Here is a 27,238-nt window from a genome sequence, read left to right as displayed (position 1 = left end):
TGTTTGATGCTTGTTGTTTGGGGCCATCTTTACGAGCTTGGCGGTGGGACGGACGGGAAGGGAGGAATTTTTCAACGGCATTAGAAAGTAATAATGCTGTGCTTGGTGGATGCGTTTGGATGGCCAAAAATATCGATATCGAGAGATAAGCTCAAAGTAAAAAAACAGCAAAAGAAAAAAAAATGGAAATTTATTATCCTTTGATTCACAATGCGAAAGCGGATGCAGAAAAAGAGGTTGAATAATGACTTTTTTTTATAGAATGCCACAAAAAAAAAGTCAACGCATAAGCTATAAGGATGATTTTTAAAGTAAAAATAAAAACATAAAAAAATGTCCAAAATAATCCGCTAAGCGCAGACAAAGGTGAAGCACAACGAGCAAAGCGAAGGAGCCAAAAATTACCAACGAAATGCCATCCATTTGTGGGAAATGTTTTAAAGAGGCATCGCACAGCAGCGATGTTGACCACAAACGCGAAAAGGTCCATACATACATACAGAACAACCTTCAGGAACTTGCTTCCTTCCGTTCGTTGCTGGTAACTTCTTCTTTCCACTAGTGGTTTGAACTCTCTTTCATGTGGCTTTTTTTGGTTATGCCACTTACAACCAACCTCGCACCATACGCACCCTCCCAAACTCTCGCAAACTTTTCCAACGGAAACAACTTCTTCAGCATTCAGGGAAACCGTTTAATCAGCACGCGTTACAACACACAACCCGTGCTGCTAAATGTTCCACTCCTATGGTGGAAAAACAGCCTCATCATCGGTTTTCATAGCCGGTCTTTCGCACCGTGCGGAAAGTTTCCTCATTTTCCTTCGTCCCACAAAGACAGCAAAAAATACTCTTCATCATTCATTCCTTTAGGCATCACACTTTTCGTTTGTTTGTAAGAAACGAAGAGAAAGAGAGAGCGCGCGTCAGGTATATTACGTTGTTTCATTTTGTTTGTTAGTCTGCTTTTCACCTTCATCATCGGGATCATTTGTGTGAGGGTCAGGAAAAGTAACGAAAAAAAAAAACACACACACACACCTTTCACAAGCAAGTGCCAGCGTTCTGCGTTGGTCAATAACATAGCTATTTGCCACGATTTTCCTTCCCCTCCCGGAAAGCATAATGCGATCGGTTATCACTTACCATATCCACCTCGGAAATCGGACCCATGCTGCGCACCATAATATCCACCTCGATGATTGCTGGCGGTCCTGCGAAGTAAGAAAAAGCGTTTTTAGTGCGCAGCAGAAGAAGGTGAGAGCACAGGATGCAGTGGAAAATACAATATGATGAAAGTTAATAAGTCATTCATCGGCAATCGATAGGTCACTAGGGGGAGTCACTGGGGATGTACCAAGTTACAGGTAGCGGAAGTATTTTGTTACAAAGTTATATTGCTAGGATTATGGACGATGGAGTTTTGGGTGAGAAACGCGGAGTGAAGGGAGAGCTTCTACTGCTGGTGGTGGGGTGGTTTGTTCACGTGACGTCGTGATTGATTTGATTGGTTGTTGATTGAGGGAAACTAATTTGTAAGCAATAGTACATATTTTCCGTTGCCTGGAAATGCCATGGAGCTGCTAATGACACAATTAATAAGTCTGCTCATTTGATGATTGCCCGGGTTACTACATGTTTCTGGAACTGTGCTTAATCGATTGTGTAGATAGAGTAATAGCGTATTAGTTTTAGGAAGCGTTTAGGTTCTTCTTATACTGAGGCTAGGTAGAGAGCTTCATGGTTAATCAATGAAGGAAGATTTACTTTTGATGCAGTTGGAATGCTATTTATCATAAATATCAAGTGGTCTTTTACCCTATCGAAGATCTTCATTAAAACTAAACTTCAAATAAAAGACAAACATAATACAATGTCTTACAGACTTATGTGACTAGGACTAATAATCAACGTTATAATTAACGTTATTATTAATAAGGATTAATAATAATGTATTATATACGAACAATAATCTTTGAATACAAACCAAACAGATAAATTCGTTTTCATTCCCGTTTATTATTTAATTTAGACTCTAATCCTCGATAAAGACGAAGGCGCGAGATCGTGAGCTGTTTCGGACACTCCTAAGGCAGGGCAAGACCGCAAAGCGGTTGTAGCGCCGGATAAGTAAGTAAGTAATTCTCGATATATAATTCTCGCACTTAGTAGCCACGGACCTTCTCTCGATTAAATAAAAGAGCAGAAACCTTCGGCACTTACATGAACATTTAAAACCCCTTGGAAGCCGATGCGTGATGGAGTAATATTCACAATGTCGCTTATTTTCTAGCACTACTTAGTTCCAATAATTGTTTGGGTTCGTCTCACGATTTATTCATCGTATCCTGTGGATTTTTGGTTCGATATCACGATTTATTAGTATCCTCCCATTGGACATTAAAACAATTGAATAAAAATATTCTGTGAAATGCCAACAAGTCATCGGAAGACATACAAAAAATGGGAACCAACCAAACGGAAATTTACCAAAAAAACTTTGGGATATCCTGTATCTTCATCCTAACAATCCTAACATGAAAAGCACAATGGCAAGCTGATAATCGCGCCATTTTCCCTTCAAACAATTTTCCTAGTCAATCTTCTCTGCTTTTAAATCAAACTTCTGTGAACTCTTTCAATCTTGTGTGCTGTTGTCACACAGTGTTTAAATAGTTGACATCATTGAACTTAACACACCTGCTCCAATGAACAATCCTAACTTGAGGCTCAAATCGATATGGAGATGTTGGCTGGGTATCTGAGGCACATTAAAACTCCTTTAAGTGTTACAATTTATATTAGCTCTACTTGACCACTTGAAGAATCCTATGCCATCACAACATTAGCTTTATTCAACTCTTTTCCAAGCAACATTTCTGTCATCCCAGTACTTCGTTACAGCCGAATGCAATTGAATTTGAACGCACCAATTGTACGGTTGATGACGTTTTCAAAACGTAAACCATCACATGTGATGCGGTCGTAAACCCGATAAATCAGGTATTAGGAAGCACTCGTTCAAGACAGGCAACAACTCAAACAACGTCAATGACCCAGTCACGCGAAAGCACTACCACCAATGTGGTTCGCCTATCAAACGATGAATAATGAATATTGATGGATGTGGAACGGCCATCCGAAAAAGCTCGGACGCGCGTCTTTTCGCGCGTAAATATTCCATCCGGGCTTTCTTTGTACCTTTGCCAAAAGTCCCCCAAGAACCCCGTTTTATAGCTTTGCCCTCGGAACAAACAACGTCCGCAGCGCGCATCACCACCATCGACTTGCGATTAACATTTTGATAGCATTTCCGCCAAATCTTTGGTGGGAAGCTTTCGTTTATCTGCGCCGAAAATCCATCCCCCCCTTCCCTCCTCCCCTCAACACTTGCTGGTGTTCCCGCGTGACGTCCACTTACCGCCAAAGTCGGGCCGAATGCTGTTGTCGTACCCGCGCAGCAAGTTGTCCAGCAGCTCCGATATGTTCGCATGGTTGTTGCGCTGGGTCAGCCGGATAGCGCCGTGGACGGGCCCGGCCGGTGCCAGGAAGTAGCACGTCCCGATGCCGATCGCTATGTTGCTGAACGAACCGAGGATGATGCGATTGATGGTGATGAATAAATTTGCTCCCACCAGTCCGACGGCCGTCGTGTGTGCCACGGCCATCGTTGCAAGGCGCGCCGTCGTGTCCCTTATCCTTAATCAATCTTTCGACGGTACAAATTGGACAAACGGATGGACAATTCGGTTACACACACACACACACGCTAACACGGGTAGGGGTATGGGTCGCGTTAACCAAGACTCGATCAGTACACTGTTCGACACGATCCCATGCTGCTGACTGCGTTCGGTTGCTGGCTTAATCAAACGCCCCACCGGAACAGCCGATCTTCATTTGGGCCGGTTTAAAATACGCACGGGATGGTGCAGCTCCCGCAAGCCCATCTGCATTTTGCTGCGCTCCGGAGCAAACCGAATGAAAGCGATTGATCAAAAGCCGTTCGATTGCTGGCTGGCCTCAGCTGCGTCATGCTTAAGGGAATTTTGTCCGGCGGAGCTCTGGAAAGACACGAAAAGGAAGAAATTACATGGATGAAGTTAGCAACAAAGCTTATGGGAACGAGGAGCAAAATTCCAAAATTGTGTACAGTATGATTAAGCATTAATGTCATGTGAGTTTAAACACTTCAGGAATTCATTAAAATATTAGATAAGATTCAAAGCAAATATACATAGTGATCATCTTGCGGCATACTGGGCAATTTGCCTGAAAACGCCTGAAAGTATGCAATTCATTTTTATACTAAAGGAGATGCAAATATTGGCTCAAGATTGAGTTGATACTTTATGAGGAGTCTTCGGATTGATCGAGCTATCATGGAAACTGACACTAAATGGCAAAACAGTGAGATATGAAGGGCAAATTTGCCCATGCCAACGAATATAGGATTCAACAAAATTAAACATATTCAGTAAATTAATAAGTAAGTACGGTTATATGCTATACAGCATTTCTCCGAGACTATCGAATTGTAACGGATTATATGTCAAATCAATACAAATTTCTCCAGGATTTACAACAAGAATTTTATTAAATGAGTAAATAACTGCATAAGAGAACTAAATTTAATAAACAACGACTATTTATCAATTATTTTTTGGCAGAAAAACGTGATAAACGTGACCTACGCGAATATCTCCGGAACGCATTATTCGCGTTACCCTGGGAAAGACTGTATTTTATAATAATATCTTATGGCAAGATTTAAAACAACTGTTTAATTTTTACTTCAATGGTTCTCAAATGTGAAATATTATTGTTTATTTATTTACTTCCTTTCATTTTTATTTTCATTTTTATTTAGTTCCTTTCAAAGTATGTCTGTTCAATTGTTTAACTTTGGACTAAAGTATCTCATCAGAATAATTCAGCCCGACGGTCTGAACCTGCGAACAGGAACGGTTCACCATAATATGAAAAAAAATGATGTGAAATGTTTTTCAATATTTTAAAACGTTGTAAAATATGGCATTGTTTTTTTTTCTTATCATGCTCACTGTACATTAATGTTACGAACAACAGGCAAACATAGTACCAACTTAGCGATATTTTTTACTAAACCCCTTCACATGATCAAAGCGCCCCTTAGTCCCATAAATATCGACATGCAGCCATCACCCGTGCGAACGGGCTATTCGCGAACGACACCACGAAAGAGAAAGATAAGGGTTGAAAGTTGAAAGGATTGTTAGTGGTTTTGTGGCCGACTGACGTCCTTTTTTTTACAAAACCCCTTCAGGCCAAAGTAGGGCCGTGTAAAAAGGCGTTCAACCAAACTACGCTTCTTTTCCCCCCTGTGCTGTGTTGTTTGGTGGGCTTCCGGATATTCGTATGGTTTTTGTTGTTGCTGAATTATTTTCAGCCTTGCTACTTCTCTTGCTCTCTACCATTTTTTGTGCTGCCATTTTTGCCAACAGTGGCAAACCTCGGTGAAGTTTTAAACCCGCGGTCATCTGTGGCGCGTGTGGCACGACCGGCCGTAGAATATGACCCGAAGCCCGAGGGATGCTTTCAGCTTACATTACAATGAACTTGATGCTGGCGAATCTGTTTCTCCCTTCGGCTGGTTGCGGCGAGGGGGCTCTCAATACCGCCATTGCACAAGGTGACATCAGTACGTTTTGGATATGTGTGAGAGAGAGAGAGTGAAATGGGCTGCAGTGAATGGAATGAAAGTAAAGGGACCAGCAACAACAAAACAACAAAATGAGTGACTTTCGATTCTCATTCCTCAAATAAGCATTCCTGGCATAAACAAAGAGAAAAAAACAACTCCCAAAGTACGACGGGAAAGTGCTAGTTTGTACTGTATAGCGCTCACGTGTACAAAGCGGGAAAGTAGGTAGGAGGTACGGCGCGCATAACCGGCGTAGTTCATGTGCGCTAAGATTTATGCTTTTTCTGATACGCCACCGCCACAGCCACGGTGCATAGTTTAACACTTTTGCTACATTAAATTCGCTCCACCTCCATCCGCCTGTCCCGGCGCAAAGGTCGCCGCACTTGAAATGGGGAGAGCGACAAACTTTTGGCCGGCAACTTGTCTTGTCCCTCTGTGATTCTGTGATTATGTTTTGTCGCTTTGCCTCTTCACTCTTGTTTGCATGTTCACGACGTTTTTCTTTTTTCATGTACTTTTTGGTAGCATTTCGCTCTATTTGCTGTACGGGAGGGGCCAGAGCAGTGCATGGTAACTTTGTTTGTCAAACGTAAACTTTGCGCTTTAATTTTGATGTAATGTTTTGTGCTTGTTTTGAGCTTTTTATTGTGTTTGTGAGTTTTTATGTTTTTTTGTCAATCTTGTTTGCAAAACTTTTTCGTGTAGTGGAATTAGAAAACTTTATTTTTAGATATTGGTAAATTGTAAGAACTATAAAATGGTAATAACAATTCAAAGGACAAGCTTTGGATGTATAATAATAATACAAAAATAAGTTTTTTTTAAATCCAAAATCCAGTTTATTTTGTGAAAATGATTCTCGAACAAAATATAGTTTAGCTTTAAAAACGCTTAACTGAAAAATAAGCAGGATGAATGAGTTGTTTCTTAGTAATACTTCAAGGCTGCAATATTAATAGTGATTTTAGTGACCGAACAAAGCGAATGTGAATCAAATCAAATTAAACACAGCAAAACAAATGTCAATCAAATGATTAAACTAAAACGAAATGTAATTTTATTCAATGTTATTGTAACACAGAAAATAAGGCGCAAAAAATATCAGACAGGAAAACAATCTCAGTGGAGTTTCGTTTAGCATGCGAGTACGGAAAATAGCGTAAAAAATTAACAAAAATTTAACATGCTTCGCTTGGATTAACAAAGCACACTCGTAAAGCTAAACGCATCGTTTAATTTTGTTAACCACCTAATTCGTGTTCACCTTTTTCTACCGCAGTAAGTTTGAATGTAAAACTTGCCGGTGTTTTTTGCCGTAAAAAGTATCACAGGAAAACAAAAAAAAAACCATTACACCTTCAGGTGGCGGTTTTGTGGTAATCCGCGTAATACGCTCACGGCAGAATTTTGTACTGTCTGTGTGCCTAAAACCAGAATTAGCTTCTTTGCACGGGAAACGAGCCTCCGGGTGATGGATTGTTTTCCCACTCGTGCAGAAAAAAAAATGTGAAAAGCAGGATTTATATGGCTTATTATAGTCCCGGGATGCGGAGGAGGAAGAGGAGTGGTTTAACCCAATGGCAAAGTGTGATATTTATGATTACTGTTTTATTGCAACTGTGGCAGCGGAAAAACTGATCCACTTAGGGACTACAGGCGGTTTGCGTAAAAGAAATTAGACTTGTTTTCTCCTAAACTGAATTACTCACTGATGTTGTGTCCTAATTTTAATTACTGCATTGTAAAGTACTTTGAGCCGGTCTCATGGTACAGTCGTCAACTCGTACGACTTAACAACATGCCCGTCATGGGTTCAAGCCCCAAATAGACCGTGCCGCCATACGTAGGACTGACTATCCTGCTATGGGGGGAAATCAATAAGTCACTGAAAGCCAACCCCACAAGTGTGTTGCCAGGCCTTGACCGGCATCGGTTGTTGAGCCAAAGAAGAAGAAGAGAAAGTACTTGAGTTTCTTACTTTACCTTACAATGTAGCCACATCATTGCGAAACATATAGTGGTTCACTAAGTGTTTATTGGATGTTCTACATTTTTGTTTTTTTTTGCAGATATTTTGGTCAATTAAAGCTAAGCTTTTAATGTTCATACCATATCATTTATTTTTTTTAAATATGTTCATGCTTTGTATGTGTTATATTTTAGCCAAAGCTTACAACTTTTGAATTTGCATTCAAACAATTGATGTTAAACCTATGATTATATGGACGTATATGCCATCCTTGAGAACATAATAAAGTTTTCATGAGCAAAAAGGGACAGTGGTCTCCGGCAGATAAAATTATAGTCAAGTTGAACGTATAAGAGCCGAAAGAAACTTCAGTTATATTATTTAAGTTGTACAATATAGCCATATTTTAAAGAGCGAGGAATCCTAAAATAGCTAAAATATGCAGTGGAACAAATCATTCAAAATCCTCTTATGATGTAATATTTTAAGCAAATTATGCTTCATTGCCTTGGCTGAATGTATTTTTTTGTTAATAAATGGCCTATTTTACCAATTCACATTTACAGTTAAATGCTTACATATTTATTTTTAATTGCGTTAATGATTCCATCAATTAGGATTACGACATAACAACTTAACTATCACAAAAAGGACAAGACTATTGAAACAGAGTTAAATTTTAAGGTTAGTACAAGTTATCTGAATACGCAAATTCTATGTAGCTGTATTGTTAATTTACTGAGTCACTAAGATACATAAGTAAAAGTACAGAAAACTTGTGTTCAGTCAGCGAGGCATTTAAATCCTCCTTTTTTCTTATATATTTTACAAAACTGGGCCAATTCTTGCTTAAAAAAGTCAGGCATTGGCAGACATGTATCAAAACCTACTGCACAACTCAGCTATAGAAAAAAAAGACTTATCAATCGTTTGAAAGTGTATTAGTATAAGAAAACTTGAGCCCCAACTCTTATACGCTAGGATTCATTCCAATTCATAGATTATGTCAGCATTTGGCTCAGCAGTTAGGCCCAAGCGCACATTAGGGATGTTTTCATCTCTCAAAAATGGCATTTTAGGCTCGTTATGGGCTAGATTTACTACCATGCGATAAAAGTGATTAACTTCAATTCATTAGAACGCGCCACTTTCATCTACACACACACACACACACACACACACACACACACACACATACACACCCCCCGCATCAGGAAAACAATGCTATTGACGTTATATTGCTATTGGCATGTAAAAAACCACTGCCCAAACAGGGGGAAAAATGAATTTAAAAGCTCATATGCAATTTTTGGCTACACTTCACCGACAATTTCATCCATCTTTCTCGAGTCTTATCATACGGCCTTAAATCATACTGCCGAGGGGAGGGCACCAAAAAAAAAACAAGAAAAGAAAGAAGAAGAACCCTGAAGTGGTGGCATAATTGAGCATGGCATTAAAATCACCGCAGGGCTATAAAACGCCTTCCCTTCACGAGGGCTGCCTTTCACCCGTTGGGGTTTTCTTTTATCCTTTTTGAATTAAAAAAAATCCCTCCCGCACACAAGCAATCCATGTCGTTTGCGAGTTGAACGTTCCTCGAAACCACACACACACACACACACACATCCTTACCCGGAGAACTGAACGGGAGGCATCCCTGTGCCGGATTCAATTACATTTTGCGGGAAAAACCGGGGCGATAACAGAATTATGATGCTTTATTGTTTCCAGGCGGCTTTTTACGGGTCTTTATAGCTCTTTTCTTTTCTCTCTATCTGTCTCTCTCTCTCTCCTCGGATCAGATGCCTCCAGTAGTAACGTATGGGCGCTATGCTAAGTTGCAAGAGTCTGTCTTGCATGACAAATTCTTTGCCTCTGCTCTCCCAAAAAACTTCACAAATTCCCAAAAGGGTGAAACCTATTTTAAGGGCCCCATTGTTGTTGTTGCTGTTGTTGCGATGTTGAGTTACTTCATGCGTCTCATCCCACACCGAAGGTCAACTGAGAGTAGCCCGGGTGCAAGGTTTCGGTGGAACCGTCTTTACACTACTTAAAATTTACACACAATTGCGCACGGCTGTCCCCTAGACCGATGGGGGCTTTTTTGGCCGAAAAGCAATCAACCTGGCAATCTTTACGTCAACCGAAAAACGATTAAGCTATTCCAGGCCCAAACAGTGAACAGAACTAAACAGAAGCATAAGAAGAACAGCGCGCCTTGGGAAGGGAAAGAAAACGCAACATCTTGCGACTTGATTAGTGTTTGTTGATTTCCTTTCCAGCCCCAACATAATCAACGGCAGGCCTACACACTTCACAAGGGTAGGACAAACATCCATCCGCTCCAGCGCTCGTCTCAATACGTCTGAGCTTCCGAAAATGGGAAGCGGACCACCCCGGCCCGGTCTGAGCTTCTCGTTCGGGTGGGACACCATCTCCTCCTACCCCCCGGTTTCTCGACTTTGAATTTGCTGCAAGAAGCGATCGGTCCATAGAGCATGCTAGCGAGTCGGCGTACCAGCAAAGCCACTGTGCTTCTTCTCGACGGCCGTTCTGCTCGAGCGAGCAAAAACTTTCAGCCTCACCCCGCGTTTCAAACTATCGTCCGCGTGGCTTCTTTCTTCTTAACCGTTTCTTTGCCCCAGGCTATTATCGGGCATCGGGAATCGGGAAGAGAACGGAGTGCTTCCGAAACCACTTGTTTGTGCACGCGTTTACACACGCGCAACTAGCTGAGAGTTCGGCGAAAAGGGGGGGGGGGATCTCTGCAGAATGTGTCTATCCTACCCCCCCGGACAGGAGGATGTCAGGCATTCTGGATGGAATGTTTGAGCTACGGTTGAGCGCACACTGATGGAACGGTTTCTTAGCATCAAGGGAGTGAGTAAGAGCGAGAGAACAAGAGAGAGAGAGAGAGAAAAAGAGTGCTAAAGAGGTCCTTGCTGTGGGTCAACGGTGGAAACTAGTTTCGCTGGAAACGTGAGGTGCAAAAAACCTCATCCAGGAGAAAGAATCAATCTTGTCGCGAATGGTTTTGGAGTGACGATAGGGCTCACTGAGGCAAAGATGGCGGTTTGAAAAGGTGGACAAGAAAATAAGAGGGTTTTCCTTCCGAAGGCGAAGTACTTTCACGCGACAGTTACATTTGTTCTTGTGTTATTCAGTTTGCTACAATATGTTTGTGGAATGTAGGCAAAATTTTGCAACATTTTTGCCTATTCACTAACATTATTTTGTTTTTGTATTTTTTTTTTGTTTTGTAAACTTCTTCTAGTTGTTTCTTCTTCTTCTTTTTCTACTTCCATTTCCTTTTTCATTTGAAAAACTAAATTTTTGCTCTCAGATTGCATGCAAGTCGCAGATTAAGGAAGCCGGAAGTCACAATATTCCTAGTCCTGGTTTGCTTATTTTCCCTCCGCTACAATATCCTCTCACAGTCGCTCTCCCCTCAACAGCAGCTAACGCAAAGCATGGAAGAAAAGCATCCATTCGTCTGCCCGTCCGTCCTTCGAAAGTATCAACAAAATACGACCAAACACTTAATGAACTTATCGACTTCCGATCGCAATGTATACGCCCAACTACTCCACGGCTGTAGCGATGTCTCTTGGTCCGGGCGCCTTGAGAGTTTGTCTTCACAGCGGCCATTCGGGGGGAATCGATCCCCCTAATCAATCGTTCTACATCTTACGACCAGCACCCATCGTCCCTACAGCAGCATGCTACGGTCGCAAAAAAGCACTGAAGAAATTTATCTTGTTATCCATCATTTCCTTAGCACGGTGCTGTTGCCCCTTTATTGGGGAATGGACTGGCACCGGAAGCGCCGAGCAGGTCTCGTGCGAAATCTTTTCACCACTCAACTCCATCGCTCCAAAATCGGCATCGTGTTCGCCTGTGCCGCCATGCTTCCGTGCATCGCAATCTCACAGATTGTCAACGATTTTTGATCCATCTAACGCTCAAACATTGCCCCTTTTTGCCGAGTCCATCCGGGCTTGCCAGTGCTTGGTTCCCGCTTTTGACAAATCGTCTGCTCAAATATTGACTACGCGGCTCCACTACGCGGGAGGGCCGGATGCTCGAAACAGGAGCCGCACAAGTCACCCAAAGTGCCAGGGCTCTATCGCTTCGCTGCATTTCCGGTATTTATTGCATTTTGTGCTGTAAACCCGACTCCCACCACCACCACCATCACCGAGGGCCGGATATTTGAGCAACCGCTAACACTGCTGATCGGAATTACGTGTTCTCTCCCGGCGTGCGGCGGAAATCGAAACCAACGACCGGGCACTTACGGGGGGAAAAACAGCACGCTGCAACGTGCGGCGCGTGAAAGTTGAAGCGGTTGAATCGATTAGACGGGGTTGGTTGTACGATAATCGGGCTGATTCGAGCGACAGTCGTCCTGCCGTCTTGTGCCACTTACACACTACCGATTGATGTATGTGTGTGTGTGTGTGTGGCTGTGTGCGATTTTTCATCAACTTACGCAAATTGTGTGATCCGGTCGTATTCTACGCTTGATGTAAGCTGATGTATTGTAACGCAATTACGTGAGTGATTTCTAATCATGCTTTTCAGCACAACCGAGGACGGGAGCACTGTGCTATAAAACGAAGAAAATGAAAGGATGTGTGCTTGCTTGCTTGTGCAATGGCAGCCTGGTGACATCAATCACATATAGGTTGGACTAAAAAAATATTGATTTATTTCATCATATCTCGAAGTATATTTTAAGGATAGTGTTTTTCCAAACTATTTCGTATGCTTTATTTGTATCTTCATAGTGTTTGTGAATGTCTTCAAATCCTATATTCCATCCTTCGTAAGGAAGGCTTGATTTATGATAGATTTGAATCAATGCCAGAATCCTGTTGTTATGATGTAAACTTGACGATTGTGCTATGAAGTATAATAAAAAATTTTGGTAACATATTATAAAACATGTCTGACTACTGACATGTAAAAAACAATTCAATTGAGCTTAAAGAAAAATTTCTAAAAATTTATCATTGATCGTTTTAAGCGAGGCAAGATTTTTCATGTTAGTTGAGAACTCGCTTGGTTTGTGAGAATCAAATTTAATGTGATATCAAAAACATTTGAATCAAATAAGTATGTGTCCTAATCAAAATACTAAAATTGTTGTGCTTTTATAAAAATTCCAATGCGGTAAATCAAACAGTTCTTTTTGGAATAATTATTTCTGCTTCTCAACTATCTTCGGCGTGATGACACAACATCTTGTGCCCCCCTAAATACCCAGCGCCTTGAGAAGGAGGTGAGAAATGTGTAAAACCCGAATAACAGTTTCAGTGAAATTGAACGTGAATTTTACGGGTTTTCTGCTATATTTCATTAAAAAATAATCAGAATATGGTTTATTGTGCACAAAAATAAAGGACATTCCGTTCCCCAACTATTTAGACTATAAAACATATCGAATTAAAAAATTAAATGCATATCCTTGTAATTCCCGGCTTGTACACGATGAAAAACTGATGATCAGGTTAACCTACATCTTCTTCTTCTTCTATATGGCGTAACGTCCTACGCGGACATGCTGACCTATACAGGCTTTCGAGACATAATTCATTACCACGCAGCTGGATAGTCAAATCCTTGCTACGGGGGGATGGTCCATTTTAGGCTTGAACCCGCGATGGGCATGTTATTGAGTCGTTCGAGTTGACGACTGTACCACGGGACCGCTGCATTGACGAAACGTTATTTGCACTTTCAATGATAGTATCCCATGAGTCAGTAAACATCATTTGACCTCTCTGTCAGTCGAACTCCTACTGTGATTTCCAAAAAAAAGTGAAGTAACTTTGTTCAGGATCGTGCGGCAGTTTGTGGACGTCGTATAAGCCTGTTCCGGCATCTACACCATCTTGGCACTATTCAACAACAATCAGAGGATCAAAAGAAATGCGAGTTCTGAATAGCCGACAACCCTGAGCGTGTTGAGGCTCCAGATGATGCTTTATTCAAATGACGACTTCATCCGCCTTGGGGAAAATTCCGGATAACTGACGAAAGGCAGCTCGTAAGGTCGTAGATTTATTATTGTCAGTAAAATTAAAATAATTTAAATAATTAAATTTAAGAGGATGTTCATCGAAAGAAATTATCTCTCTTAGTTGTTTTTACTATATTATAGATAGACAAAATTATTTAACAAAATACAAATCCGCCAAATGCATCTATGAATTCCTCCGTAATAGACGATTGTGCTATAAAATGAACATTGAACATCCACTTTAAGCTCCCCGTAAACTCCAACAGGCATACGGTGTCTCAATTAATTAAGCTACTCGCTTCACTACATTTCCCCCGACGCTCTGCATTAGCAGAAATCATAATCCTAGCTCCGCAAACCATAATCAATTTCCAATCTGCACCATCAGAAAGCGCCGATTCTCGCTCTCTCCAACGAACCTTCAATTTCAATCCGCTTGACGTTGTTGGTTTTTTCACATTCACAGTAAAAACACTCACTTCTGATTGACATTTTTCACCTCCTGTGAAGTGATTTGCAAATAGTGGAAGTAAATTCCACCCCATTTCCCGCCCGGGGGGGGGGTTTTCCTCGCACTTCGAAATTCCCCACCGCAGTCGGGGAGTCGAGTCAAACCGACTGTCTAACACGACGCACCATCCACCATCGACAAACGCTGTCACCTCACGGTGGCATTCAGCTTAAGTGGTCTCCGGTGGGTTTTTTGTTGTTGTCGTTTTTGCCATGGTTTGGTAAAACCCTATTCGCCCCCCCCTCCCCCCTTACCCGCTCCACCACCAACCCTTCCGATGACCCCTTTGACAGTGAAGATGAAATCAGATGCTCGCAGACTGATGAAATTGAGGTTAGAGGAGCGGCTTTACTTGAACGCAAGATTTCCTGTGCTCCATTTACATGAGTAGAGCGGAACGGGGGGAAGTGCAGGTATGGGTGGCAAATAGAGGACATAAGTTCATCGATCCACGAACAACCCACCCGTTCTGCCCCGAGCGAGAATAACTGGCCCGGGGAGTATGGGAGCCTGCTGCTTACCGAGATCATTTGCCTTGTCGTGATTGTTCTGATGAAGGAGGCAAATAAGGGGAAAATAATAGAGAGTGAGGGAGAGAGAGAGAGAGAGAGAGAGAGAAGAGAGAATAAGAGAGAGATAGTAAAAAATGGAATATAAAATGTCGATAAGACACTGCCAAGCGCTGTTGCCTCGTCGTCTTAAGCTGCCTTTCATTAGCACATAACGAAAAGTACTCGTGGCACCGCCCGCCCGAAGGGATAGGGTTGGACCACTCCTCCTTCCTTTTCAGGGCTCCCATTTTCTCCACCTGCCCACCGGCAAAGATCGTACAAACCTTCAGGAAATTCCACAACCCAAGGCAAAATTCTTGCTAAAAAGTTCCCCGATCGAGGAGACTCGTGCGAGAAGCATCTGTTGCTGCGGTGTGTGGTACCGAAAGCCACCAGCGCGCGCCTTTCCACAACCATGGCACGAGAGTACAGTATCACGCAGTACAAATCGTAGATAATGCGAGCGTGGGAAAAGAGAGCTTCGGGTCCGACGGAGGCGACGGCGAGGGAGTGTTACTGCCTCAACCACACCCCTTCCGAGCACCACTTCCGATGACTTCCAATATCTCAATGCGCTCCCGGCGTTTTTTTTTTTCGTTCTTCATCTTCTGCCCCTTTCTCTCGACTCTAAAGAAAAGAAGATGGGAAGTTCACGATAAAATCGTTATGTGATTTTCATGTGACATTACGGGTCTCCAATGGACAGGTGGTTAACACTGGCGCAGAGCGAAGGAAAGCGAAGAACGCGAACGTTCGCGTTCGATGGAGCAGATTAGCCAGACGCCTGGCAGGATAACTAATGATGCCGGGCGATTTTTGTTCCCCTTCGCCCCCTGTTTGGTCGGGTTCGTTTACGGTTACGGATTCTTTACGTGGGCCTGCCCCGAATGATAGTGAACAAAAGTACGCGATAGGGCTCGAACTGCCGCGGGCAATTATCTGATCCGCTCCCGGGGGCACGGAACCCAATAACTTTAACTGACGCGCCGTGCTACTAGGTAGCGTAACCTGAAGTGAATCGGTTTTAAGTAAAAGAAGCGTGCCGAGGATATTAAAGCGCGGTACGAGTGTACCCGAGGTCGAGTGCGCCGAACACTTTAGCTAATGCTTCCATTCCCGCCCCGTTCCTGCTTCATCTCGTTTCTCGTGACGGTGGGGAAGGGTTGTCATTGATGGCCTAGATAAAGATGATTATGATGAAGATGGTGCTAAACTGACCTTCACTGTCGACTTTCATTGTGTGTTTTCGGGATGGGGCGCCGCTCGGGTTACGACCTCGGATCGATCAACAGTGTTTGAGCGGGTTGGCACTTCAAACCAGCAAGGCAAGAGGGGTTCGAGTGATGAAGCGATTCGGCACAAGGGTGTGAAGAGTGTTTGTGCCAATTTGGGGGACATAATAGCGGGTGGCGTACAAAGATTTCATCAAATGACACTATCAAACGGACGGTTACTTTCTCTTCGCAAGGGCAACTTCTTTTGTTATGAATTGGGTTTTAAAAGAAGGTTGTAAATGTAATCCTAACTGCTCCTTCTAAAACCATGATGTTTTGCAATATAATTGACTTTTGATAGATGCAAAAAATATTTTAATTTCAGATTATTACTAATATTTCAGGTTTTTCGCCGTTGTCAGGCTCCGGACCGTTCATCTATAATGCTGAAAAGTCACGCATATTGCATACCTTTAGGGGCCTTTTTCGAAAAATCGCATAATTTGAAAACTAACAGTAGTACACCATGAAGTAGTTATTACAACAAGTACAACAGTACAATATTGTACTAATACTCAAAAAAGTGTGTCAATATCCTCAAATTAGGAGAGACATATTAGGAGAGACTACCTAACGACATTGATTTCATCTAAGTACCAAACTCATTGATATGCAAAACACGTATTTGTTTAATTTTGAGATGAAGTACTCAAATTCCCTGAAAAACGTGTTAAACACACGTACAATCAAGTTTTGGGCAGTTTCTTAAGAAAAAAATTATAAAAACGTACGTAAATTTCAATCGACAAGTTTAATTAAGAAAACACGTGCTAGTGTAATAACCGGCACACACAATCCAAACACAACCCTATCACTGATTAGCGTTCAATGACGAACACATATTCACTAAAGCTAGAATTTCACTGCCCAAGCTCACCGATCAGCTTCTCCTGTGCTACCATTGTAAGCCATATCATAAAAAAATATTTTGTTTCTAACACTCCTCCATACTCAGTAATGAGCAGCTGTGCGGTGCGTTTTCGCTGAAGGTGAGGATTACATTGCTGTGACTTTGGCCTCGAAAGCAGGTGGTTTGCCAATTAAAAAGTACGAAACTTTTTTGCACCCGTATACATTTCCGGCTCGATGGTAGGTGCGGGAGACCTACCACAAGCCTACGGGAGTTTGTGTGCCACAGTTTTTATGATCGCCGTTACCTTGTCAACAGTTTATGTGTACTTTTGAATAACTGAATTATTCAGATTTGATCATTAATGGGGAAGGGCGGCGAACATCGAGGTAAAATCGGTCTATATAAACAACACAACGGGTTACGGAGTGGCAAAGTTTTCGCACCGTTTTCAATAATTTCTAATAATGAGCGAGCAGAACGCTTTATTTCGGTGCGATTTAAAACCAAGCAAAAGCGCTTTTAAATCCACCAACGCCACCAAGTACCAAGGATCTGCCAAAAAAAAAACGGGATGTTGAAGCGGTGTTCCACACTCAAGTACTCACTTCAGTACAGAAAATGGGTTACGCCCGCCCGATCATTAGCATATGCGATAGCATACGGTCGGGAAACGAAAATAATCACAGCCCGCACTTAAATCCCACAATCCCACATCTCTTTGTGTGACGACTTCTTCGGTTTCGGTTTCACAATCCGTCGCTGGCTCATCAGAATTGAACCCAAATCGTATCGCTGAGCAAAAATGGAAATGTTGACATTAATGTTTTATGTATTTTTGGCATCATCCCGACCGGTTGACAGCTTTCCGTGCCGCTTGCCTACTTTCTTCTCCCTTTAGTTGCTGCTTTTTACTGCGCTTGCACGCCCGAAATGACCGGAAGCCGTCGGGCAGCAGCCGCGTATTGACAGCGGAAAACGCAAACAGTGCGCGAACGGGCTGCACAACAAAACAACAAGCGAACTGGGCGGAGATTTTCGCATTAGAATAAATATATGTGCGTCCACGCTGCCGTACTTAACCTTTGGTTGAATTTCAATGCAAAAAAGGAGAAAGGTTTGCTTGCTTTCCTTTCTTTTTATTTGTTGTTGTGCGTTGAGTGGTGCAAAATTAAGACACAACATATGCTTTTCGTGTTCGTGTTTGGAAGGATGTTTCTTTTTGCTGCTTGCAGTTTTGGGACAGATACGGTTGCTGTAGTGAAGCACGGAAACGTTAAATAGAAGCAGCGTAGAAACGCAAATAAAACTCGTCTGCAATGTAATTGTATAAGTTTGCAACTCGTATGAGTTGAAACTTTTGGTTGTAAAAGTTTACTGCAAGTCTGATCAACACTGTAGCTGTTAGCTGTTGTGTGACAAGTTGGTAACGGAATTGAAGTGATTAATTTTGAACATGTATGCAATACGAACAAGAAGCAAAAAAGGGGTTATCCATAAATTAAACTACGTCAAAACCATTTTGATCTCTCTCTCTCTCTCTCTCTCTCTCTCTCTCTTTCTCTGTCTCTTTACCTCTATCTATATCTTTCTCTCTATCTCTATCTTTATCTATATTTCTATCCTTCTCTCTTTCTTTCTATCTCTATTGCTATCTTTCTCTCTTTGTATCTTTCCTCTCTCTCTTTTTCTTTCTCTCATTCTCTCTCTATTTTACTGTCTCACTCTCTCTCTCTCTCTCTCTCTCTCTCTCTCTCTCTCTCTGGATATCTCTGGCTCTCTCTGTCTCGCTCTGTCTCTCTCTGTCTCCCTCTCTGTCTCTCTATCTCTCTCTCTTTCTCTCCTTCTCTCTCTCTCTCTGAAATTTTATTGTTTTTACCGAATCTCTATCACCACAACCTATCACGTATTTTATTATTTTTAAAATTTGGGATAAATTGTTAACCAAACTCACAATTTATTGAATTCATTTTATTTAATTCGACATTCATAATATATCATTCTAGTACCATTTCTGGATCATAGTGCCTAATATCAATATGATATTAATCGCATATTTTCTATATTATATTATCAGTAAGAAATAACATTTTCGAAATCTTGAAGTTTAAAGTTACTCAACAGATTTCAACAGCATCAAACCAAAACGCTCTGTTAATCACTAACAGAAAGGTTTCAACATTACCCATCCAGAGAATGGTCCTTTCACGCCAAATTGTGTCTCTTCGTAATTTGTACTCAATCTTCCTATCAACCTATATAGATTCCTCCATCTTGCTCGATGTCAACCGATTTGCTGGTTGAAAAATCCAATTTCCATTTCTATCAGCAGCAACAAAATCACGGCTAAAAGACACCGTTATTAGCACGTTTGCACTTTCGTTGCAAATCTACTGACATGAATAAAGCAGCACACCAGCAGCAGTAACAGATCAGATCGAAAAGATATGGCCCCCGGGTACGTACGTACATCACCTTCTGGTTTGGGCAATAAACCAAGTTCTCGCGTACAAAATGGGCCCATTTGATCCTGAACTGTCGTCACACCATAGCGTGCATCCCATCGTAACGAAACGTTCCCGCGTGCTCCATTCGGTTATTTTCCACCTTGCATGGGATAAGTTGATTTATATCGAAGCTTCATCGCATTGACATGGTGTGATAATGTGTAGCGTGTGACATTCTATCTCCAGCACCTGACTTTACGACCCACCAAAGCGACGGTGACGACGGCAGTATGTAAGATGTTTGCGCGCAACATTCCCAATCTTGCGAAGCTCCTGCCACCAGCCCGTAGTGTCGGATGTACGGTTGAGTACATCAAATACCGAATATCTACGCTTTGCTCACCTCACCAACCATTCTTTCGCTCCGAAGGGCGAAATCAGATCGTTACGTCTACGGGTGGCAAGCACCGGGAATCGGAATCGGTTCGAAGGTGTCTTACCGATGGTTCGAGGCATTTTTACATTATTATTATCACCGTAGGTGCGCTCGACACAACACTCTGCCACCGTGGTGGCGTGCCGATGTGTGATGACGCCATGCCGTTGTGAAGGATAGTGAAGCGGTGCATACGCCGATGAAACACGGATGTCTTTCGCTCGGCAGCATTCAGGCACGGATTTTCCGTCCCGAAAGCTCATCCAGGCGAAAGCGTAAAACTGTGCAGATTCTTTATATTCTCGTTCTTTCTCGCTTCTATTTTCTGAATGCAAAAAAAGCTTTTCTGTATAGGTAAAAAGTGCATAAGAAGCAGTTGGCAGCGTGGACAATTTGTGATTCAAGAAGCTTTACAGTGAGTGGCATTTACATAAGCGTCTTGTAAAGCTGTACATGCACGGGGTAAAGTGGAACCGCTGGAAGCACATCGTTAGAACAATGTCATTAAAAAATGAGGGTTTATAGCTGTATTTCAATAAAAGCTATGATTGAAAAATAATTGAAGAGTTGAATGAAAACAAATTCCTCTCATTTGCGTAGCACATAGCGCCTAAAAGTATGCAATCTTTTTTGTCTACTAAGATAAAAAACTACACACAAAATTAGATACGTATTGCATAATTTCAGGCGTCATGCAAAAATCTTCAAATTAATCATACAGTAGCGGCACAATAAAGTTGGAGATTGACTTTTTTAGGATTTATTTCAGTCATTTGTTTGTTCGCTGCATTTATTCAACGGTTTCTCATATAATAATTAATTTATGTATTAATTTGTTGATTTATTGATTTATTTATTGATTTATATATATATATATATATTTCCTCAATATTATGTATTTGTAGATTTGTTGATTTGTTTATTGACTGTTTTACCTATTTATAAATATATTTATGAATTTTATTATTACTATTAAAACGCCATTACATATCCTACTATCGCCATTACATAACCTTTTGACTATGCTGATGTAAAAAATAGACCAGTATCTAAAAAAAACTCATACAAAACCAAGCATAATCATTTTTGGAGCTTAGAATACCAAACATAGTGTATAAAAATCCTGAGCCAATACACTGAGTAACACCAGTAACCGGTTTCAGTAACACTCAAAATAAACTAAAATCATCGATAGAAAACAAACTTTTCTTTCTTTTAGAAACCACCAAGAAAATCATGTCATATTTTTTACGAATTTAAAGATTACAATGTCTTCCAACGTCATGCAAGTTGTTGCCACCTCAGCATCAGAATGAGAAGCCATCATCGACCAGGGATGCATACAAACCCATTGCATACCCATTGACGACAAGCTTCCAGCAGCATGCGGTGGATTATCAGATTATGCAAAACACAAGCATCCGTTGCAGTGTGGTGCAGGTTTCTCTCTCTATCTTTTGGAATGTCATTGCATTTCTTTCAGTTGGTACAGTTTATTGGTGAAAGACGATTCAAAACCACCACAAGCATTTTTTTGTTCATTGAAAATAAATGCATCAAGCACCAAACAACCTTGGAAGTCTTGGTTTGGAGCTGAGATGTATTCCATTTTTTGTTGTCCGTTTTCTCAGTTCTCATTGTTAAAATTTTTGGCACAGATACTTATTGCTGGCTGTATGATTTATGGGGTTAAAAATTAAAGCCGAAGCGCATGATGCATTATCCTTGGATAATCGATAGCAAAAAAATATGATATTCAAAACAATCTCTGAATGTGAAGGAAAATAAGCATTCAAAACGATCAGAGAAGAAAAAAGTGCATGTCAATCAAAAATAAAATCAAAGAGTATGTGCCAAGTTTTAGCTTTGTTTTAGTACAGTGTTCCCAAAACAGAAAAGAGGTATGAAGTAATCAATCAGTGGCATTCAACATCGCACTCACCAACACCTGAAATGCACAATCAATTCGATCCGCCAGTATCTCGACCCAGTTAAAGCCCCTTGCTTAAGCTGAGCTTTGCCGGTTGGTCAGCCCCGCTTTTTTGGCATTAATCCAACGATACTCGATTATCGTTATCCTCGTCGCTTCGGTTGGTTTCACACGACAGTGTAAATTACTGAGCCATCTCTACTCTCGCCACCCGGGCGTTGGGCGCGTGTGCACTGAGAGAGAAAATATTTTTAATTCCCGCTTGGCGGCGAAAGGCGAAAATGCTTTGGCCACCAATTTGGGTAGGCGGGATAGTGAAAGTAGTGCTTGAAGTAGGGCTCGCGAGCGACCGGAGCTGTAGTGGGATTAAGGCACGATTTTTAATACTCACTCTATAGTGAATTTCCCCTTTTTCTGTATTACCTTGGCAAACGTTTTGAGCCGATTATCAGGTGATCGCGATATGATTTTGCACGGTGTTTTTCCTTGTAAATTCGATAGGGAATTATTATAAATATGTGGGGACTTTTTCCCATAAATTTGGTGTCAGTTTTTGCTCCCCAGCTTGCTATTACTCATCAAAGATGATGTAAGGAATTACATGTCTCCAAAACTTAACAAGATGGCAACATGTTTCCGGTATGACCTTCGAGGTAAGCCCCCGAGCGTAACAACTTTCACAAGATTGACAGCTCACAGCTCTCTCTCTCTCTCTCTTTATGATGCTGCCACTTAGGAAGACACTGATTCGCCTACAATCTGGCCGCTTGGGCCAATCTTCGTCGACGGCCATCAAGTTGGGCCAACCATAAACTATCGCAAACGTATTGCAAGCGCCCCTACCTGCGCCCAGCAATCAGCAATCACACAATATACGACGGAAGAATAAACACATAAAAAAGTGATTCCGTACCACCCATCCGCCACACGGAAAGGATGTTTCTGGACATTTCCGGTAGCCGTAGCACACGGACGCGCATTTACTTTGGGGATCGCTACTGACGCGCCAAAATAAAACCACTCGTAATAAATCACTTATTTATTGGCGCACTTTGCTTGCCTCTGCTGCTGCTGCTGGGCCCGGCGGACACAAAAAGATATGCTTTAACCTCCTCCTCCGGCTGGACATCATGCAGCGCAAACTTTTGCCACCCCGAAAACGGCTATTGCATGCTGGCTGGCTGACTGACTGGCCGGCTTGTTTTCGAGGATTAACGAGCAGTGAAAGCATTTGTTGCTTGCCGGACGACGCGGACCGCGTTCCCGGCTAACGATTGTCACGATTTATAGTTGGCTCGGCCACCGAGTTTTGTCGGACCACCCCGCATCGTGCCCCACTTTGTTTGGCTGGCATGGCACTTTGTTTCGCGCAACGGGCAAGAAATCATTACGCCGAAGTGCACCAGCTGCGGTTGCTGTGGTGAGTTGTTTGTGCTGACGCTGACCGCAAGCTTCGCCAAACTTCCCTACAGCCCGAGCTCGGGGACGCAACCGGCCGACGGAACTATGTCAGGGTCCTTTCGACCGGAAAGAAAGAAACACACACATACACACACATACTTTAGTGTAGGAAAGCATGAAAGAAAGGAAAATAATCCCTCAACTTCGTCCACCCCTTTTCGCGTGCCCTTTTGCCTTCGGTCGGCTGCATCTTTTTGGCCAACGTTCAGCAGTTGCACGACACACAAACACATACGAATGAAGAAAGATCGCACCGTACTGTTTGATAATTAAAAGCGAGCAATTTTGCTGTTTGCTAAAGAGTAACAATTTCCCAGCATCAAGCAAAATGTCAAAAAATAAGTCCTCGAGCCAAAAAAACCAGTTCTATTAAAAAGCGAAGGCATTTTGAAACAAACAGCAAAAAGAGGAACAAATTTTAATTACAAGCCGTTTAAACAATAAACATTTGCTCTATTGGAAATAGGCATAAACATAACGTAAGAGTCATGAACTAACAGGTGAAAATACGATGATAGTGTCATCATATATAAACTATGTTTTAACCCTTTTTGCAGGTTTACCAGTTTCGTTGATATTCATATAAATTACAGGTATTCCCCAAAATACGCTATTAATGCGTACCGGAGAAATAGCGTACCTCGAATATTAGCGTAAGTCGAATTTCGAGGTTTTCAGAAAAATTATAGCTAATTTTCGTATAACTTTGCTCGACAAGGTGGGGTTTTAGCCACTAATTTCAACTGAAGATCATAACGTTCTACCTTTTAAAAAGGGTTTTTTTAATTCGATCAAAAGGGAATTTATTTTGCATTTGACATTTGATGTGTCAAATCAGTACAATTTGCTCAAATAACTGTCAAATTTTGAAAAATCGCCTATAGCGAAAAATCGAGTATGGCGTATATCAGGGAATACCTGTATAAAAACCTAAGAAGACAACAATATAATAGAAACGTTAGTGGGTTTATCAAAATTTAATTACTATGATAACAGTAAATTTTTACGTAATAGGAAACAAAGCTGAATTTGAAGTACATATGCACAAAGTAGAGAGTATTTTGTATTACATATTATGCCCAAACACATACATGTTGGAACAAAAGTATAATTTCTTTCAATGTGTCTAAATCTTTGCTTTTCATGTGTTTTGTTCTAAAAGCTTCGTAATCAAAAGAATGAAACAAAATATTCTAATAAGTGATACGCAACTGATTTTTTATAAATTAGAACTAATCAATAATGCAGTAGATCGTAAACATAACTTTTATAGAATAAGTACGCAATTCAAACAAATAAATAAGTTAACAAATATGTCAATTCAAAAACAAACTTCTCACTAAGATAAAGTTTAAAAAGTAAAAGATAATATGTTTTATTTAAGGAAAATATTGAATTTTTAGCAGGAATGTTTAAAGTAAAAAAACATAAATGAACTTAAAGTAAACATTCACAAATTTAAGAGCATTTTGTGGTGTATATGAAATCAAAATGGTAGTTTATTTTGTTAAGTTGTGATTTTCACTTTGAAAAACGTTATATTCCACTTACACCAAAATACTCCGGAACGCATTATTCGCACACTAAACTGAATGTTTGAAGCCTCGGTAATATTCTACCTTCTGCTATTTTCTCCCTAAAGGGGGTTTCCTACATATTTCTGATTTACTAGAGAAAACGATAGAAAAAAAAAACTAATTCACGTGACCGAATGTTATTGCTGATCAAGCAATGGATTACAAGAAGTATTTTTAAAATACCTACCTCTCTGATAATATTACTCCTGTTCCTTATCTTTTGAGTTCAATCACCTTGCATGTGCAGTAATGTTTACGCCATTCTTTTAATTCTATGTTTATTACTTCTGATACTACCATTTTCTGAGACACTCCAGCAGCTTTTATTACGACTAGGCCCCACCCCACAACCGAGGTGCCAATCTGTAGACACAACCGATTTTGCAGCATTACCACTAAGAAGCGATAAACAAAAACAGCTATTACCAGCTACCAGCTGCCTCTGCTGCTGTGGCCACCAACTCGCACGCAAAGTACCATTAATCGTGCGACCTAATCCGTCTCAAGCACGCCGCAAGATAATAACGGTAGACTTAGGGTTTCCCCGTTTTGCCGCGAAATTTCCGCCTGACCTGCGGCTATTTGATGGATCTGGTCTTGATGATTCGTTCCAGACGGACCCTCTCTACCCCGACCTGCCCAAAAACCGCTTCATTGCTCTATGAAAATGTTGTTTTTAACCAACAGCGGGGGATAGAAAATACATCAAGAGGAGATGCACACACACAAAAAAAAAACTAACTAAGCGCGAACTTTTTCCCTACTTTTCCTACAGCGCACCCGTTTAGGATCCTGCCGTTGAGGAACCCATCTTCCGACCGATAAATCTCGGCCCGATTTTCCCCAAGTGCGAGAACGGAAACTGATATACGTCCGTTCGGTCGGTCGGTCGGTCGTTCGGTCGTTCGCAAAAACCCCTTCGGGGGAGTGAAGACCCCAAAACGGGGAACCTTTTCTCGTTCGGCACACATCACCGGCACTTATTATCGACGTGACACGGGCCAGAGCTCACTTGCCCGCGAGCTGTTTGTCGGCCGTCCTCTGCCAGCCAGGGTCAAACGGGTGCCATTATTTATGAACATCGCTGCGAAGTCTCGAAGGCTCGGACGGAATCGCTCATCAGCTGTCGGTACTGATTTAGCCGCATTGAGTCCTGGTTGGTCGGTTTGAGGCAGACACTAAATTAACATGCCATTGACCATGCATCTCTCTTATCTCGGGCACTACTATCTCGAGGATGCTAGGGCAGGATGCAAAAAACGGGTTTCCTGCCTACCTGCTCTCTAAAGCAAGTCGCGATGAACCGAAGAAAAGGAAACTTAACCGTGCCCTTGTCGTGCCCTGCTTCCATCATCAACCCGGGGGAAAATGGAATTGAAATATATTGGAAGCTTTTTGCATCCCATCCTCACTACTGCTAATGTATAGCCATGTTTTGAAAGGGCAACTACACTACTAGCCAATATGAGCTTTTGCATCTGCAGCAGCAGTTTATGTTGCGGCCGTCATCGTCCAAGGAAAAGACGGGAGCATGCTGTGGGGTCCAGTGTGGGCGGGAAATGGAATTTTAATTTGTCACTACAATTAAGCGGAAGTTTAATTTCCTGCGAGGCAGTGCTTTTGGGAGTAAAGTTTTTTTTTTTAAGAATCCATCACCTTGCTCTTGTGCTGCCTAGTGCCGGTGGTCGTAAGGTATTTGAGGAAGTGTACATTTATAGAAAATGGAGCAGCCGAAGAAATGTGCTTGCTGCAGTGCTTATTTCCATTACAGTTTCTGTCTCACGTCCGCGCCTTAGCGCCTGACCGGAAACCAAACATGACACAACATCTACTACAGGGCAAACCGCGCAGTACATTAATCACACGAGAAGGAGAATGGTATACAAAGTATTTAAAACGGCGTTGAGAATGACGAAAAGGGCACAACATTCAACTCTAATTAAAAATACATGTCCGTGTGGCTGTCGTACCATCTTTTGGCAGGTTCACTTTACTTAGTTTTATTTTTGTATATTGTGTATATATTGTAGCATTACCATTGAGGATTCAAATGATTTAACTTTTAAATTGTTTTAATTGAATATAAGATATTTAGGGTTTTTTAGTGGCCTATTGCCTATTTCTTCACACTTTATTTACCCAGGATATTCCACTTTATCCTGAGAGCATTTGAGCTTTACAGGGTTGACCTAGTGTCTATTTCATAGGCACCATAGTTTGCGGTCAAATGTGTGACATCGGTGTTATACTTAACTCAAAGTTAACATTTTGAGCATACATCACCCACTCAGAAGACTTGGACCACTAACTAACGAAAAGACTTGGAAATTCACAAGCGCGCTTCATGGTGGAGATATTTAAGAAACCCATAGTATTTGCATCGGAACTCAAGACAGGCCATTGAGTAAATGTTCCCAAAAGCTTCACGATGAGAAGATAAAAAAAAAAGAATAAGTTTTTGGCTCCTACTTAATTGTAAGAATAAAGATAAAAGACTTAAAATAAATAATGATTTACCA

At 41.5% G+C, this 27,238-nt stretch overlaps 1 protein-coding gene across 3 annotated transcripts in view; it reads right to left on the bottom strand.

Moving 5' to 3' along the window:
• LOC121600373 (gamma-aminobutyric acid receptor alpha-like) overlaps positions 1 to 27,238 on the bottom strand; it is a 62,891-nt gene that overhangs the window by 26,701 nt on the left and 8,952 nt on the right. For all 3 annotated transcript variants that reach the window (XM_041928891.1, XM_041928889.1, XM_041928890.1), the window contains exons 3-4: positions 3,421 to 4,063; positions 1,146 to 1,213 (exon numbers count right to left, since the gene is read on the bottom strand). In XM_041928891.1, coding sequence (XP_041784825.1) covers positions 1,146 to 1,213; positions 3,421 to 3,667 — 315 coding nt within the window. In that variant the 5' untranslated portion in view covers positions 3,668 to 4,063. The remainder of the gene's footprint in view (positions 1 to 1,145; positions 1,214 to 3,420; positions 4,064 to 27,238) is intronic.

The sequence above is a fragment of the Anopheles merus genome, chromosome 3L, assembly GCF_017562075.2.
Source record: "Anopheles merus strain MAF chromosome 3L, AmerM5.1, whole genome shotgun sequence".
NCBI classification, from domain to species: domain Eukaryota; kingdom Metazoa; phylum Arthropoda; class Insecta; order Diptera; family Culicidae; genus Anopheles; species Anopheles merus.
The sequence above is the reverse complement of the archived record's forward strand: the minus strand, read 5'-3'. Positions and strand labels throughout refer to the sequence as shown.